This window comes from Electrona antarctica, assembly GCF_951216825.1.
Source record: "Electrona antarctica genome assembly, chromosome: 5".
NCBI lineage: Eukaryota > Metazoa > Chordata > Actinopteri > Myctophiformes > Myctophidae > Electrona > Electrona antarctica.
Genome location: NC_136810.1, coordinates 28,502,771 through 28,521,318, shown reverse-complemented (window position 1 = coordinate 28,521,318; position 18,548 = coordinate 28,502,771). Strand labels below are relative to the sequence as shown.

At 42.7% G+C, this 18,548-nt stretch overlaps 1 protein-coding gene across 1 annotated transcript in view; it reads right to left on the bottom strand.

The window, feature by feature from the left end:
• Nucleotides 1–9,388: 9,388 nt before the first annotated feature.
• The window catches only part of abtb2b (ankyrin repeat and BTB (POZ) domain containing 2b), an 83,314-nt gene continuing 74,154 nt past the window's right edge, over nt 9,389–18,548 (bottom strand). Inside the window, exons 10-17 of the mRNA XM_079501345.1 lie at nt 16,205–16,440; nt 15,179–15,357; nt 14,550–14,655; nt 14,049–14,151; nt 13,570–13,657; nt 12,527–12,595; nt 11,226–11,339; nt 9,389–10,787 (exon numbers count right to left, since the gene is read on the bottom strand). Coding sequence (XP_079357471.1) covers nt 10,536–10,787; nt 11,226–11,339; nt 12,527–12,595; nt 13,570–13,657; nt 14,049–14,151; nt 14,550–14,655; nt 15,179–15,357; nt 16,205–16,440 — 1,147 coding nt within the window. The 3' untranslated portion in view covers nt 9,389–10,535. The remainder of the gene's footprint in view (nt 10,788–11,225; nt 11,340–12,526; nt 12,596–13,569; nt 13,658–14,048; nt 14,152–14,549; nt 14,656–15,178; nt 15,358–16,204; nt 16,441–18,548) is intronic.

Here is an 18,548-nt window from a genome sequence, read left to right as displayed (position 1 = left end):
ACTCAGAGGGGTTCTGTCTTCTCTTCTCTCGACTGCGTTCTTCTGTTTCCTTATGTGTCTTCTATCTATTGTGACGTTTATAACACCATATATAGGTCTGACTGAGCGCTGGGCTGACGTCACGCACAACAGACCTCCGCTATCCCCTTTTCCATCATCTATTACCAGTAAGACGCCAAAGGGAGATGTTGCGTTTACACATCTGCCTAGGTGACAGCAGACTTCTGGGCGAGCGCTGCCGCTTTGGTATGGGGGGGTCAGATCAACATATGGAAGGAATTCTGTACTGGCCATATATGGAGCGTGTCTTCAGTGTACAGGGTTTGATGTGGTCAGATCAACATATGGAATGTCAGATTACCTCCCGATACGAACCCGTGGACAACCTAATTTGCATAATCGACATAAGCAACGCCCCTACTTTGTCTACTTTCTCACAAAGGTCAAATTCCAGTCTTTTTGGTGACCTTTCACATTTCTAAAGGAAAATTGGGATCTAGACCATTCGATTCAGCAGCCTCGGAATATGGAAGGTTAGGGGTAAAACATAAATAAAAATATAGCTGAAAGCAGCGATAAGGCAGGACCAAGCAGGAAGGCAATACGCAATAAGAACAATATGCACAATAAGGCATAGAAACAACTTGGATTTGAGAAAAAGAACACCATGTAATTGTGACAGTGTCGGTTTTGATTGTGGGGGGGGGATTATGATAATTATGGAATAAAGGATTACGGCGATTCGTAGAGGATTATGGCGATTCGTAGAGGATTACGGCGATTCGCGAGGATTACGGCGATTCGCGAGGATTACGGCGATTTGTAGAGGATTAGGCGATTCGTAGAGAATTACGGCGATTCGTAGAGGATTACGGCGATTCGTAGAGGATTACGGAGATTCGTAGAGGATTAAGGCGATTCGTAGAGGATTTTGGCGATTTGCGAGGATTATGTCGATTTGCGAGGATTATGGCGATTTGTACAGGTTTACGGCGGTTTGCGAGGATTATGGCGATTTGTAGAGGATTATGGCGATTTGCGAGGATTATGGCGATTTGCGAGGATTATGGCGATTTGTAGAGGATTACGGCGATTCGTAGAGGATTATGGCGATTCGTAGAGGATTATGGCGATTCGTAGAGGATTATGGCGATTCCTATATTCGTAAAGGATTATGCCGATTCGTAGAGGATTTTGGCGATTTGCGAGGATTATGGTGATTTGCGAGGATTGTGGCGATTCGTAGAGGATTATGGCGATTCGTAGAGGATTATGGCAATTCGTAGAGGATTATGGCGATTCGTAGAGGATTATGTCAATTCGTATAGGATTATGGCGATTCGTAGAGGATTACGGAAATTCGTAGAGGATTATGGCGATTTGAAGAGGATTATGGCGATTCGTAGAGGATTATGGCAATTCGTATAGGATTATGGCGATTCGTAGAGGATTATGACGATTCGCGAGGATTATGGCGATTTGCGAGGATTATGACGATTCGTAGAGGATTACGGCGATTCGTAGAGGATTATGGCGATTCACGAGGATTATGGCGATTCGCGAGGATTACGGCAATTCGCGAGGATTATGGCGATTCGTAGAGGATTACGGCGATTTGTAGATGATTATGGATATACTGTCCTCCTTGAGGTGTAGCTGACTCCAAATGAGTGTAGTGAAAACGGAGTGAAACTGCAAAGACAACAAACATACTATGTCTTGTATAAAGTGAGTACATACAAGTGCAGGTTCAGTCAGACAACTCACGAATAGATTTACCAATATTTATTACAGAATGAGTAATGAGTGTGCATATGATATTTGACTTGGCGTTCGGCTCTGCTGGATTTCTCGGCAAGATTAAGGTGCTTTCCACACGAGGACGTCTCGGGCTGTTCCCCGCGCAAGTTTGTGAACGATATAAAACTTTACTGCGTCTACATTGCGGTTATGTTAATTATGTATGCTGTATACACGAGACCGGTAAACTGCTCCGTTTTCAAGAGAAAGCTGTAGTACATATGGCCGGCCTGTACATGGCCACCCAAAAAAAAGAAAAAGCTTATTCGAAGAAGGCTATATGAAAGCATTTTATAAATGAGGTAAAACAAATATAAAGGTGTTGCCAAATAACTAATTATCATGCCAGTCAGATGCGCATATGACATAGGCTATCTAGGTCATATCAATTTAATCAGTTTCATGCGCCAACCGTTCTTAAGAAGTTCTTAAGAGGAAATTTGTTCTTAGACCCACATAGGAAGTTTTTAAGAAGGTTTTGCGATCCCTCAATGTTTTCTTAGCTGTGATTTTTTTCGTAGGTAAGAACAGAATCTACGCACACTGTGGAGCACTCTTAGGGTGCCTTTTTTGTTCTTAAGTGCAATCTGAAAACATAAAGGAAAAACAGCGCCATCTGCATGATGCTCAAAGGGGGGTCCTTGAGGAAGTGCCAGGCAGTCCACATCTACAAGCTCACAAACGCGTCCCATTACTGCCCATTTTGAGCTTGTAGATTGGCTATTTTCGAAACATTTTGATAAATCTTCAAAACATTTGCCTAGCAGAAAATATTTTCATATGGGGGTCTGCAGAATGCATGTCAATTTGGGGGTCCTTGACATGAAAATGTTTGAGAACCACTGGTTTAGAGTTCACAACCCAACCCAAACAAACGCACCATACCCACCACATAACCCCCACCCCACCCGCCATCACCCCCCCCCCCCCCCCCCCCCCAAGTTGACTATTGTGAGATACATAATAAAATACATTCATGAATATTGAAATATTGAATATTGAAATTTTCTGTTCACAGTACCTCCACAGTATTATTGATTTTTAATGTTTGGAGTCTGGTGTTCCACCATATTTAGACTTTAGTTTAGGTATTCTTGAGTTCACTCAACTTTATTTCTATGTGTGAGGTCCTGTGATTTCTGTGTGCTGCAATCACACACAGGTGTGACTGCAGGCAAGGCCATGGAGTCATGCAAAACCACACCCACCTGGGTGAACACAGGTAGGAAAGTGAATTCCCAATGCCTTATATGGGATTGGTGGGGCGGTTCCTTATGGTAATTAGGATGCTAATTAGGATATGTGGGGCGTCTACCTATGATAATTTGAATGAACTGGCACACCCCTTCAAGGTACGAGGATTTGGATTCATCATCATAAGAACATGCTTACGCTTAAGAACGTTTCATGAATCTGACTGGACTGGGAGGGAGGGGCCCAGTGTGTGACCTCATCTCGGAGCTACAGAATGAGCATAGGGAGAGGGCACATATGGGGCTATTTAATCAGCAGAGGTTTCAGAGCAGTGCAGTGCTGCTTCTCACTCTGCACACACTGACTTACCACTACCAGCTAAAGTTTATGGCTACTTTAAACCATAATATGACAAACCTTGGATTAATTCTTCTGAAAACGAGCAGCACGCACAAAGTAAGTGATTCACACATTCAGAGAGAGAGAGAGAGAGAGAGAGAGAGAGAGAGAGAGAGAGAGAGAGAGAGAGAGCGCGCACCCCTTCTCTCGCTCAGATCATCATACAGCTCACAACGAGGAGCGGCATGGTACATTGTGAACTTATGAGTTTGACTTTGGAGATTGAATATTCGCTGGTGCGCAACACCTCTGAATGTCAGATAATTGCTCGTTTAGATTGATTCCACCTGCTGGCAGCACAGCGCTAATCATTGCACATAGGCTATACAAAAGTATGAAAAAAAGAGCAATTGGAAACAGTGAAAACAGGCCGTTTATAGAGGAATATGGACAGTAAACAATGTGTTTATCCTACCTGTGGTCTCTCAATGCAAAGCCGTTTTGAAGTTACACAAAGAATGTTTAATTTCCACCCAAGAAGAGAAGCACGATGAGGTCCATGCATGCTGTGCAGTGTGCACTGCGCAGTCAGACCTGCCTGAGAGGAACGTGCGGTGGCTGTGCTGCCTATCTTGTATAGCCTATACTAATCTATTCTACACTACACCATTTAATAGTAACAATAATGTAGAAGATCATCCGTTTTTTTTCTTGTTTTTCCAGATTGGTAATCACCATAATTTATATCTGTTCTCCAAAAATAGCTCCTCTACAAGCTCATGCATGCAAGAGATTTATAGACATTATGTGCAAATATAACATAGCTGTGATACTTATGTATGTAAGTGGTTATGGTGAAATAAACCATTAACACTAGTTAGTTTGGAGGGGGCGAGGGGACTATGACATCACTGTTTCAGCAAATTAGGCGGCATTCGCTGTACACACGGAGACGTGAAAGTCGCGTCTCCAAACTTTCCCACTCTGGAAGGTAGTTTCAAAATTAGCCGTTTAAGTCCCCCAAAACGCCGTCTCCGTGTGACAAAAAGGGCAGATCGGCTAATTACTTGCCCGAGTAACACAGAATACGTCCTCGTCTGTACACCACCTAAGCAACAACATAAAACATTAAGAGCAGGGAGATAGATATACAATAACCCCCCATGGGGAACATAAATAGCAGAGCCCACCGGTGGTGGTGGGAAAAAACATCACATACAACCAGGGACCATATGCAGAGGAAGGCAGGAAGAGCATGCAGACTGGTGAGCTTAAGTAGCCCGCCCAATTGGTCAGCTGACCGCATCGGCGAATGACGTGAGGGACTTTCACACACTTGTACACCCACATAAGCTGTTGCCACACGGTCGAAAGAGCTGCGCAAGTTCTCGGCTGCGCGCAGCTTAAAGCTTGAGTTTTTAGACAGCTGGTGGATGGAAATTAAGCTCCACCTCCGCTGAATTCTTGCGCGACGGCCAGATTCCCGGAAACGCTCTCTTCCGCTCAAGTCTTCCGCGGAGGTGGAGCTTCTTTTCCATCCACCAGCTGTCTAAAAACTCAGAATTTAAGCTGCGCGCAGCTTAAGAAGTGCGCAGCTTAAGACCGTTTTGCGCTATGGTGTGGAGACGGTGATAGTAATGCAGCATGTTAACCCCTTGAGTATAGTATGCGCCTTTGAGCATAGCATGAACCCCCTCGAGTATGTCTGACTGAACTAACTCTGCAAGCTACGTCTCATTTCAGTCAGACAACTCACGAATAGATTTACCAATATTTATTACAGAATGAGTAATGAGTGTGCATATGATATTTGACTTGGCGTTCGGCTCTGCTGGATTTCTCCCTGCTAACCCTGGGTGCGTTCCTGTGGGTCTGGAACTCCCCCCGGGGACCCCCACACAGAGTTTTTTTTAATGATGAAAAACATGAAAAAAACGACGTACTATAGTTCATGGTTTCGGAAAACATACTATACAAGGACACAAAATAAATAATTTGGCAACAGTCCCCCATCTATGATTCAGATTGAAGAGCCTTGGCTGGATTCAAACCCACAACCTGAGGATCATATACATAGTGTCTTAGTAGAGGGAGCCACCATGCTCTCTGTAACCTATCACAGTTTTAGGGTGTTCTTCTGGACGTCTCAGATTGAAGAGCCTTGGCTGGATTCAAACCCACAACCTGAGGATCATATAGACAGTGTCTTAACCCAGAGAGCCACCATGCTCTTTGAGAACCTGCTCAGCTTTCCATCTCTTTGCAGTGTTCTTCTCCAAAACACGCTCAAGGGTGAAAGTAAACAGAGTTCAGCTGGGTTTGAACTGACAACCTCTGACTCACATAGACATTGCCTTAACACTGGGAGCCACTGAGCTCTCTGAGAATGTTCATAGTTTAGCTTCTATTTTAGGTTGTTCTTCTGGTTGTCACTTCAAATGGGCCCTTGGGTTCAGTGTTTGCTGTTCATCACGTGTCTTCAGTGCTTTGTTATCATACATGTTAGACAGATAAAAGAGAGGAGAAACCATCATAGAGCACAGAGAGTGTTGTAGCTCACAGTGTTAAGCGTCTGTCCACATGATCCAGACATTGTGGGTTCAAACTCTGCTCTTCACTCTGAAACTTTACTTTGCAGAAAGAAGAAGATAAAAGCGCACAAAAAAGTCATTCACTCTGGCAAAGGTACTGATGGTGGAGTGCATAGTTCGCTGATACCTGGATGTTTGCACTGCAGCACTTGCAGGTTCAAGCCTCATGCCACCACCACTTACTGGATCCACCGAGAGACTTATAGAACAAGGAAAAAGGAAAACAACTGAGGATAAGTAGAGAGAGAAGTAGATTGTAGTTTCTAGGTTGAAGTGTTGAAAGCACTACTATTTTTAAAGCTATGAAAACACTACATACTATAGTTCATGGTTTTGGTTGTTTTTCTTGTTTTTGGAGGATTTTTAAAAAATTATGAAAAACATAAAAGCGACATACGTTCATGCTTCCGGAAGACATACTATAGTATGTTGTTTTTCATGTTTATGGAGGATTTCTTTTTAAATTATGAAAAACATGAAAAAACGACATAATATAGTTCATGGTTTCGGAGGACATGCTATATACATAGTAGTATGTCGTTTTTCAAGATTTTGGAGGATTTGAAAAAAAATATGAAACTCACTTTCTAGGTAAAAACGATTATTTGACGTACCAAAATCTGTCATTGAACCCCATTATAAATTTATCAAATTTGAAAGCACTATCTATCTAATAATTTAGCGGACGCTCGCTCGCTGTTTAAATCGCTCGGTCGCTGTCTGTCTGTCAGAGTACTTCCTTAGCATAGAGCAAGACAGCTGCTCGCTTTCTGCGCCATCTCACAGCGCCACGACGCACGGACCGCCTCACGGAACCTAGCGCCGCACAGCCCTGTCCTCCAACCTCAATCGGCCCTGCATTACACACGCCAAACATTCTAACATTCATCTTAATTAAATTAATTTGCGACAAAAAAACCACATCTCCCCGCAAATCACGTGTCACCAGTGTCACCAATGAAATGCATGTTGGGACGGACACAGATTAATACTGGGACACACTTTTCTGCGCAACAGACCCACACGACCACACTGAACATCATTTGCTGTTCATATATTCAGAACGGGTAAGGAGTCGGACTAGTATTTTTAAAACTATGAAACATTTCAAAGATTAATTTTCAGGCAAACATGTCCACCTTAAGATGAACATTTGAAAGTTTGAATGGGGTTTCTAGGTGTAAGTATGTAAGACTAGTAGCGTGCCAACGTTTGTGCTATTGCCATTGAGAATGCATTGTGCATTTAAGTTAAATAACTCAGAAACTACAAAACATTTCAAAGTAAAAAGTTCCAGCATGTGTCTCCACAGTAAGCTGAATCATAAAAAGTGTGAATGGAGTTTCTAGGTGAAAGTGATTTTTTGACGTGCCAAAATCTGCCATTGACCCCATTATACATTTCTCAAATTTGAAAGTACTACTGTATATTTTTAAAACTATGAAAAAACAACATACTATAGTTCATGGTTTCGGAAGACAGACTATAGTATGTCGTTTTTCATGTTTTTGGAGGATTTAAAAAAAATTATGAAAATCATGAAAAAACGACATACTTCATGGTTTCGGAAGACTAGTAGTACACTACCAGTATACTACTACTATACTTCTAGTATACTACTACCCGTATACTACTAGAATACTACTAGTAGGCCTGGGCCATGGCTCAGTGGTCCAGGCACCTTGGCTGGTAATCCAGTCTGGCAGTGTGCCGTGGGCTCGACTCCCGATCCCGACGGCCCTCACTGCATGTCCTCTCCCCCATCTCTCTCCCCATTTACTGTCAGCCTACTGTCTGTCCCTCCATAAAAAATATAAAATAAAGGTGAAACCACAACAAAAAAAAAATATATATATATAATACTACTAGTTACTAGTAGTATTATATATATATTATTTTTTTTGTGGTTTCACCTTTATGATGTATAGTAGTATACTGCTTAGGGATGCACCGAAAGGAAAATTCTTGGCCGAAACCGAATACCGAATATAGGAAACAGTTGGCCGAATATGATTAATATGATATATCTTTTTTCCTACCATTGCTGTACCTTAAAGCTACCTGATTTATGGCAAAATAAATGGTTATGGAAAAACTTAACTTAAACTAGAAAAAGTGCCCTTCTGGGCACAGGTCTCCACCAGGAGGATAGGACTGTGTGAGATGTTTGGCAAAATGTTTAGGATTAATATAAACATGTTTTTGAGGCATTTTGTTCCAAAAATGTGTTTTGCTAAAATCAACCTGTTGGTGGCGCTATAACAGGCCAATGTGAAAAGGGTGGGATATATTCCTCAGCCTAGTAAGAAAATGTGTGAAAGATTTCACATAAATTGCATGCTGCGTTCATGATTTGAGGCTTTTGTTCAAAACGGGGCAATTTTGCAAACTGTGAAAGCTAATTATAGCCAATTAGGATGGAATATGAAATATCGGACAGATCCGACTTGAGCACATGACCATAGAGATAGTGTGTAACGATTTGTGGATTTTTTGGACAGAATCTGGAGGAGTAATATCAAAAAATGTGTTTTACAAAAGTCGGCCTCCTGGTGGCGCTATAAAAGGCAGATGCGGAAAATGCAGGTCAACGGTTTGTCCTTGGCCTCTAGAGAGTGTGCATGCAACGTTTCACGCAGATCGGTGCAGTTTTAGGTAAAAAATGTGAAAAGCTGCCTCATGGTGGCGCTATAACAGGCCGTTCTGGAAAATGTGGGGCAGAGGTTCATCGTTGGCATCCAGGGAGTGTGTGTGCAAAGTTTGGCATCGACCGGGTTAACGGTGCCGGAGATTAGCTGGTAACAGACGGACGGAAGGACGGACGGACACACACACACACACACGGACACACACACGGACGGAGTGCAAAACATACTCTCTCCCCATGCCTTCGGCCTGGTGGAGACAATAATAACCACTATTATGGGTCCATAAAACATGTATTTAGCTCTTTTGAAAGCATTAATTGCATACACTATTCAGTGATATATTTTCTGCCTATTCGGGCCGAAACCGAATAGGCCGAAAATGCATTTTTAGCCATTTTCTGCCGAATATTTTCTGCGGACGAAAGTTCGGTGCATCACTAATACTGCTAGTATGATAATATGTACTGTTCTGTTTCTGTTTTTATCTATTTCTATGTACTGTTTTTGCTGATGTTTCATCGTTGGTTTATCTCTGATTGTGATGTTCTTGTTTTATTCCTATTAGTTTATTGTACAGCACCTTGTAACAACTGTTTTGAAAGGCGTTTTATAAATAAAATTACCTTACCTTACCTTACCTAATACTGTGTGATAGTATGTCGTCGAAAACCATGAAAAACTACATACTATAGTATGTCGTTTTTATTGGTTAAAGACGATAAAACAAACAATGAAAATCATGAAAAACGACATACTGTAGCATGTCGTTCTTCATGGTTTTCGACCATGATATAAAATGAATGCCAGAATTCCACGTTTCCTAGACGTCGACCTTTATTACAATACCAAGCATTACATCATAGTGTATGTATTCCAAAATCCCATGTTGGATTTTCTTATTGAACCTTTGTAGAAGCATTCAACCCCAACTTAATGCCAGCTTAATTAACTGTTAAAAGTGTTAACAGGACAAAAATAACAGCTACTCAAAAAGCATTTGTTTTTAACAATATTATTATTATTATTATTATTATAATTTTACTCAGATTAAAACAATAAAAAGGGAACTCCCTGTTAAATACTCTCGCATCTTTTCTTCTTTAAATAGAAAATGTCCATCCCAGTCTTTACTTACTTAAGTGTTTTATTTCTCCTGACATACTTCTTTTTTTTCTTCTTTCCTTTTTTTTCTTTATCTTTTTTAATAGAAATAGAAAATAAAAGCAAATAATTACATTTAAAAGAAATCAAAGTACTTTTGTTAATCCACTTGTGAATTGAAAACAATCCAAAGCTTATGTCAATGACGGAGGTATAATTTTATCTACCTCCTCACTGTCAACCCGCTGAAAGGAACATAGCAGAAAGACCCCAATGTAGATCCAGTGGCCCTCAAAGCGGGCCCCCTCAGGGTTCCGTGAGAGAGAGGGGGTTTCAAATGGATCCTTGTAAAGTCATAAGGGGTCCTTGAAATAACACCAACCACTGACTCTCCCACTTGTAATCCTAACTGTCAGGGTTTGTCCACTAGAGGGCAGAAGTGTCCTAAAATTCACAGAGTTTTCACCTGCTGCCTCCATCCATCCATCCTTCGCTTCCCTCTCATCCCCCCCCCCCCCCCCTCTCTCTCTCTCTATGTTCAAGCTTCCAGAGCCTCGTAGAAAGAGCATCACGTCCGCTCCACTCACTTGGTGGGTGGACATGTCGTACACTGCAATAAATGGCCAGCACTGAAGATAAAACACTGACTTGTCCGTGGAGGAGCAGGGTTTAAACGAGTGGCAGGAACGTCCTCTCGCTAGTGTCAGCGTCATTGTCAAACACGATCAACAGTCTGTTTCCATCAACTATTAAAGCTGCTGACATCACATCCGATACCTGTATCTGCGATATAAGTCCAAAAGTATGCACAGCCTGCTCCTCCTCATCAAATTCTCCACTCCATTCATCTGCATCCTTCTTCTCAAACTCTGGAGGTGACATAGAGAGAGCGCAGTCGACGTGCTAAGGTGGCCTCAAGCTCCTCCGCGGGCGAGTCTCCCCTGCCGCTGTGGGCCAGAGATGTGGCCGAGGCGTGTGGCCCCGTGCGGGCCCCGGTGGTGGCACCAGTGGGGGCCAGCAGCAGGCTCCTGAAGCCCTCCTTCTCCAGGAGTGCGTGCATGTGCTGCAGGAAGTAACCCTCGGTGAAGGTGCTCAGCTCCACTGAGCCGTGGGCCTGGAGGAGAAAAGAGGAGAGAATGAAGATAGTGAAGCTGTTTATATTACATGGCTTTCATCGAGGCATTCTGTCTGTTATTATTCCTGAATAAAAGTTTACTTTTATTGAATTACTGTTTGCCATAGCGATGTTTCTCAGCTAAAAGTCATTTTAAAATCAACATTTTTTACTTTGTCAGAAAGAGAAAGGATTTGCCACCTATGAAGGTTAAATAACAAATTGAGCCCCCATGCCCCTCGCCAAAATAAGAGCAAAATTTGTGAGAGCCCCAAATCCATATGGCCACCAAAGGCAACATTTTCTAAATTTCATTCTGCTTTAAATAGCATGATTCTGAACCCATTCCAAGCATTAGTGTGCGTGCGTGCGTGCGTGCGTGCGTGCGTGCGTGCGTGCGTGCGTGCGTGCGTGGGACTGTGCGTGCGGACATGTTACCTTGGCTGTCCTGTAGATGTCCACTGCATTGTCCAGAGTGATGTTCTGGGAGCAGATGAGCTCACAGTGCCTCTGTAGCGCCCTCAACTGGAACAGGCTGGCAGCTGACAACAGCTACAAGAGAACACCAGAAATAATTAGTGCTGTTACGCACCCAAAATGCTCCATGTTGCCATCAACATCACATACATAGTCAAATAGTGGCTGCGTAATGAAATCATAATTGGAGAAATGTCCTGGTAGCTCAGTCGATATAGAGCAGTGGTTTCCAAACTTTTTAGACCGTCATCCGAAAGAGAAATGTGATGTCTCCCCAGGACCCAAACTAGTGAAAATAGCAGATCTACAAGCTCACAACGCCTTTGGAGCCTTTGGAGTGCATGGTACTGGGTTTGATCCTGGCCTCTGCCAATAGCATGGCTTGGGTAACTAAGACATGCGGTAAGTTGGGAGCTGATGGTAGGTGTTGCAATAGCAACCATTTCCCAGCAGTCTAGCACTTGAAAATGGGGATAGACCCCATTTTCAGTAGATCAAAGTGGCTTGAACAAGGGTGTTCAAGCCACTTTGATCTACTTACTTACTTAAATAGATAGATTCAAACGAATATAATTAAATATTAAACCCAAGCAGTAAAATATTATGCGATAAATATACTAGGAATATACTCGCAGGGGCCAGGACTGGCAAGGAGCAGGAAACACAATAATTCCCCTTCATTCAACAAGAGTTCCGCATCCAAACCACATGATTAGATTGTCAAGGATATTTCTAAGTCGGACCGATTCTACGCATCTGTTTTGTATTTGTGTTGGTCTGTAATGGTGCCATGAAGTGATAACTGTGGTGTCCACAGCGGACGTGTATGAAGAGCAACTGATGTACCCGTGTTTACACACAGTCGGCACCTATTTTTTTGCACCACCACCTCCTATCTCCATATTATTATTTCTTCGTAAATGAACGCCCTACTTGATCATACTACAGCATCACACAAAAGCCTCCTAAGTAGCAGATCCACAAGCTAGAAACGTGGCACGAAGCGATGCATTTTGAGCTTGTAGATCTGCAACTTTTGCTGTTTTATACATTTGAATCCGGAAAAGTAACGGTTTTTGGATATGTGAGGTTTCCACCTCGACAGAGACGATATGTAGATATCTTAGATGTTCTTCTTTCTTTCCTTTCTGAAAACAACAAAACGATGGAGCTTTGCACAAAAACAACTTCTTTCTCACACACGTAACCTGTGATGTGACACTAAACTGGTCACATTTGATTGATTCTTGGGTCATTCTCACCTGTAGAAGGTCAGACACGTTGGTCTTCAGTGACTCCGTTCCTCCGCAGTACAGGTATGACATCATCATCTGGAGGGGAGAGGTCAGATGTCACTTGTCATGTCCAGCTTTATTGGTCACAAATGACACAAAGTAGAAGCAAAACTAGCACAACTCAGCCCTTTAATCCATTGAGACCTGGAACGCATCCATGTCACGTTAGCGTTTAACCACATTAACCATTAACCCATTTTGGGGCGGGAACCCCTTTTGGTGTTTTAAACATTATGTTATAATTTAGCTATTGAAAAATAGCAGATCTACAAGCTCATAGCGCGCCACCGAGTGGCGCGCTATGAACTTGTAGGTCTGCTATTTTTTTTAAATCGTTAAAATGTGCCTCAAATCTTTCCGAAAATTGTCATGATTTAGAAAACTTTTTTTTTTATTTCGACGTCAGGCCTGAATGGCTTAAAGCAATAGTTTAGCGGGTGCAGGGCTCAACAAGACTCAATGTATAGCCTAGGACAAAGAGTTGTTCCTGTGCTTTTTAATTCATGAAAAGGCACCAGGCAAACACGGACGTGTCAAGCCTCCTTCACACTGAAGGAGGCTTGACGAGGAAACACGCCCGTGTTTGCCCATGCTGTTTCATGAATTAAAAACTACCAGAAGGACTTTGGAGTGCTGGCAATTCCTTCTCTTATTATCATATACAAATTGTACAACCCAACGACAGTGATTCTCAACTTTTGGCATTTCAAGAATCCACAGTTTCATATTCAATAGGCCATTTGCCATTTGTCCCCAGACCCAATTTTGAGAGCCAGTGATCTCTAGGAAAGCATTAGCTAATCTTTAACGAATGGTTACTGAACACAATAATGTTTATGTTTGATATCCAAAGGGTCTATATATATATATCATTTTCTAGATAATATACAAGTAATCCTTACAGCTTCCACAAATCGGATATCCACCATCCCTTGAGTAGGAGGACACAAATATGTGTACAACATATGATGCAGGTTTTTAAGTGAAGACTCAACAAACTGATTTGTTACCTGGAAGATATTGTACTTGACGTCGCCGATTTCAATCTCCTTGCCAGGGGTCGCATCAGGACCCGAGGTCGCCAGCAGAGACTTGAATCTAATCAAGAAAATCACATCAGTCAGAATGATTACATATGCGATGTATCTATCTAATACATTCCAGGAATCTCTGTATGCATAGTCTGTCTGTCTGTCTATCCTTTGCATATCTCACAAACCACTCATCTAATCAACTTTACATTTTGCGGGTGTATTGCTGAGGTGAGGACCCAAGGAAGTCCAGTGTAAAGTCGTTTGGATGAGCTACTCTGCATGCGCCCAAAAGTCACTGCACTAGTCTCAATATAAAATGCTGAGCCTTGCCTCTCACCAATGGGGCAAAAAAGCTCACCCTAAACGTATAAAACTCTGATCTTACGGAGCGAATAGATGTAGCAACTTTTTAAATGGCATGCATGGCATGCACTCTGTCTCTCTGGGTCTCTCACCTGTCCGAGGCGGTGATCAGCAAGACTCTGTGAGCATAGAACGGTCGACCCTCCACCACAAACGTTACGTCAGACATCTCCTGGTTGTTCAGGAAGTGAGGGTCTGCGGGGGAAGACAGACGACGGCAACAGTTCAATCTCCGTATGGGAGAACAATTTCAAACAATGGTGGTGGTGGAAAGAGTACTCGTACTAGAGTACTAGTTTTTAAAGGTGAGTAAAGGTATCAATGCTGCAACGTAGAGATACTCAGTTTTAAGTCCGGTAATCAAAATGTACTTTAGTACAAAAGTATCAGTATCAAAAGTAGTATCAGTATCAAAAGGTACCGAAAATGGGAAACACTCCAGTAAAGTAAAAAGTATCTCAACATTGTACAGTACTTGAGTAAATGTATTTAGTTGCTTTACACCACCGCAAAAGTCCAAATGTAATGTTGTGTCATTTGTGCATCATCGCTACTTGTCCAAACACGTGCAAGGTTTTAAAACCGTTGCTTACCCAGCTGCGCTGAGAGGGTGGCTTTCACCTCAGGGATGGTTGGTAGAGGTGCTGGGCCAAAACAGTGGCTGAAGATGGTCGCCAGCTGCTGGGTAATAGCATCATTCTGAATGCAAATACACGTGACAGACAGGAGAAGAGTGCAGCTGTTAATAACACATCATTTTTTTTACTTCTACGTACATTGGTGATTTTTTCATGGCAAGGACTCCCAAATTGTTGGCTGTGGACTCACACCTGGCATGATTTTGTGTCCCCCATAAGATATTTATGTTGTAAAATTGTCTTCAAAATGATTTCACACATTTTCACAAAATGTTTTGAAAATAGCCAATGTACAAGCTCCTGTGAGCATTTAAAAAGTAGCATGGCTCTGGTAACTAAGACATGCTGTAAGTACTGGCAGTACTGGGAGCTGCTGGTAGGTGTTGCCTCAGCAATAAAATATAGTTGAAGTGTATAAATATGGTTAAACCGTTAAAGTGCTTAAACTGATGCTCATTTTGCTGGTGAACCCCCTCGAGGACGCCACTTCTCTGTCAACCTCTGTGCTACGTATTTCATGACAAAACTCTACAAGATATATAAAAAGTGTGCATTGGTTGTTGTGAGAGCCGAGAGGCTCATACCTTGGTGGTGCGTAGGATGTTGAACATGAGGGGCAGGCCCGTGTCGACCAGCTCCAGACAGTAGTCCTCCTCCCTGATGGAGGTGAACTCTCTGAGCAGGGAGAGGGTGACCCCCGTGCTGGACTGCTGCTGGGAAGAGAGCAGAGACTCCAGCCACACATGGAGCTTCCACGGCACACCTGGTCATGATGAGGGGGGGGGGGGGGGGAGATGCATTCAATATTTAGCGCTTAAGTCTGAGTGACACTTGGTGGCGCGTAATGTCACTCACCTAAAATAGCTGTGTCTACTCTACAATCTGCAACCTCACAAGCTTGTGATCTCGTAGATCTGCTAAAAAGTAGGACATGTGTGCCCAGGGCCTTGATCTAACTAAAGCTTTCACATAATTGGAGCAGAGTAAAAAGTACAATAATTATTTTGCCTCTGAGATGTAGTGGAGTACCTCGAAATTGTACTTAGAGACCACTTCACCCATATCCATAAATTAGGGTAGCATTGTTTTCTACCCGGTCTGTGTCTCAGAGGAAGGCTGTGGACACTTCAAAAAGCCGCCTACCAGTGACATCATCGGCAGGCAGGTTTGGTCATTTCAAACACAATATTTATTTTTTATTAATGCAAGTGGCTTTTATTACATGCTAACTTTCCAGGAATAGAAAGCCTTTCTATTAGTTTGTATTCCGAATTTCCGAACTGTCCACAGCCCTACTCTGAGACACAGAGTGGATAGACAACAAATGGGAATATTATAATGAGCATTATGTTGCATTCACACGGGCAGACGCAAAGATGCAAAGTTGCAAAGATCAGAGCATTTATTTGAGCTACATGCATCATTGAGTCCTTGCATTGTCATGTCGCTGGCTTCCGTTGACAATAGACTGTATCTTTGCATCGATCTGCCCGTGTGAACGCAGCTTCAGTGAGGACCAGTTGCATGAACATAGGTTAAAAACCGGTGAAGTGGTCCTTGAAGTACGGCACTTGACTAAAAAGTGACGCTGGTTTCCTTTGCACACGTACCCATGGCCCGCAGTTCCATGGTGACATCCAGGTATCCGTGCTCGGCGCTGTAGTAGCTGGCCTCCTGCAGCGCCTTCATGCGGGCCTTGCAGAGCTTGGGCATGGCCCCCTCGGCCAGCGGCAGGGGACCCCCGGCCTCCTCCTCGCCCACCACCCCCTCCGCTAGGATCTCATACAGCGACAGGACGTCCTCTTTGACCTGCTGGGGCTGCGTCAGCAGCTTCCTCAGCACATTCCTAGAAAGACAAGGAAGGAAGGAAGGAGAAAGAAAGAAAGAAAGAAAGAAAGAAAGAAAGAAAGAAAGAAAGAAAGAAAGAAAGAAAGAAAGAAAGAAAGAAAGAAAGAAAGAAAGAAAGAAAGAAAGAAAGAAAGAAAGAAAGAGAGAGATAGAGAAACTTAGCTTTAACCACTGGTTAACCACTTTCAACCAGGTGTCTCTACATTGTGAAATGATTAAACAGCAGATCTGCAACTTCACAGTGCGTCTCAAGATGAGTAAGGAGATGTGAGCTTGTAGATGAGTCATTTTCACAGCATAACGCCATCGTATGACAAAGAATATAAGACAGGGCAAAATGGGGTAACTTTTTGTGCGAATAAAATGTAACCAATCTGTATGGGAGTATGTCCATCCAGTAACTAACACAGCTGTGTGGTATAGTAGTTAGTCTACCTGCTCTTCTATTGAGACATATTTTAGATCCATGTGGCAGGCATACTACTGGAAGACAAAATAAATGCCTTAAAGGGATAGTTCAGAATTTTTTAACTTAAGCTGTATGAAATACTTGCCATTATTATAGTGGTTGCAACTGTATTAATTGATTGCCGAGTCCCGTGGTGGGAGTTCTTCTCTGGTTTTGGTGAAATATTAAGTAGTTCTGGTCATTTTGTGGGGGGCACAGGGGGCCACGCATTCAAAGTAAATTAATTCACAAAACTAGCGTCATTTGTATTGTTGACCTATTTCTACCATATAGTGCAACTTTCGTAAATTTTTTACCCTTCTATCACACAGAACTATGTTTTTTGTGTCCATATCACTACGCCCAAAAAATAGTTCCATGTGATAGTAGGGTCAAAGTTGAGCTAAAGTTGCACTAATATTTTAGAAATAGGTCAACAATACAAATGACGCTAGTTTTGTGGATTCATTTACTATTAATGCGTGGCCCCCTGTGCCCCCCACAAAATGACCTGAACTACTTAATATTCACCAAAACCAGAGCAGAACTCCCACCACGGGACTCGGGCAATACTGTTGCAACCAATATATTAATAGCAAGTATTTCATACAACTTAAGTTCAAAAATTGTGAACTATCCCTTTAAGGTCAAAATTCTATTTCTCCCCAGAGTAATTAATTAGCTCCATTAGCTCAGTGGTGATAAAACAAAAGTCAGTGCTTGCACAGGGGTTACAGGTTCGAATCTCAGGGAAGGACATGCAAGTTACAGAGTGCAGCTTTGAGTGGTTATCTCAATGACAATTACTCAAGTAATCCTTCCTTGTTCTCTGATTACATAATCTGTCACAATCACCCTGGAATGTGAAGTGTTGAGTCTATATCCTGTGATCTGACACACACGCAAAGTCGCACACACGCACACGTACACGCACACGCACACACACACACACACACACACTGAACAGGTGGGTATTGCTTTTACTCTGCCAGCTGCTGTTCTGGGACAGATGGACTCTGTATGGAAGGATTGCCTGACCTGTCACTTCTCCCTTCCGCCGTATGCTACAGGAAGTGGGCATGTCTGACTAACATCAGCGGCTTTCAGAACACACTGAGGTGAAGACATGATGCGGCGCTAACTCGGACACACTCTCTCCCTTCGGAGTAGTGGTTCTCAAACTGTTTTCAGACAGATCTACAAGCTCGTAGCGCGGCACTCGGTGCCGCACTATGAGCTTGTAGATCTGCTATTTTTCAATAGCTAAAGTATAACATAAGGCTTAAAACACCAAAAGTCCTGAATGGGTTAAGGTTTTGGTATGAGTTTGGTATGCATTTGGCCCTGGACCCGCACAACTCTGACAGTGTACTAATGGAACCAAATGGACCCGCACAACTCTGACAGTGTACTAATGGAACCAAATGGACCCGCACAACTCTGACAGTGTACTAATGGAACCATTATAACTCTGAGAAAGTACAAATGTATGAACAAATTTTATATTCTCAGAGTTACAGACTTACAAGGATCCATTTGGTTCCATTTGTACACTATCAGATGTACAGACCCGTAAGGGTCCATTTGGTTCCATTTGTACACTCTCAGATGTACAGACCCTTAAGGGTCCATTTGGTTCCATGTGTAGACTCTCAAGA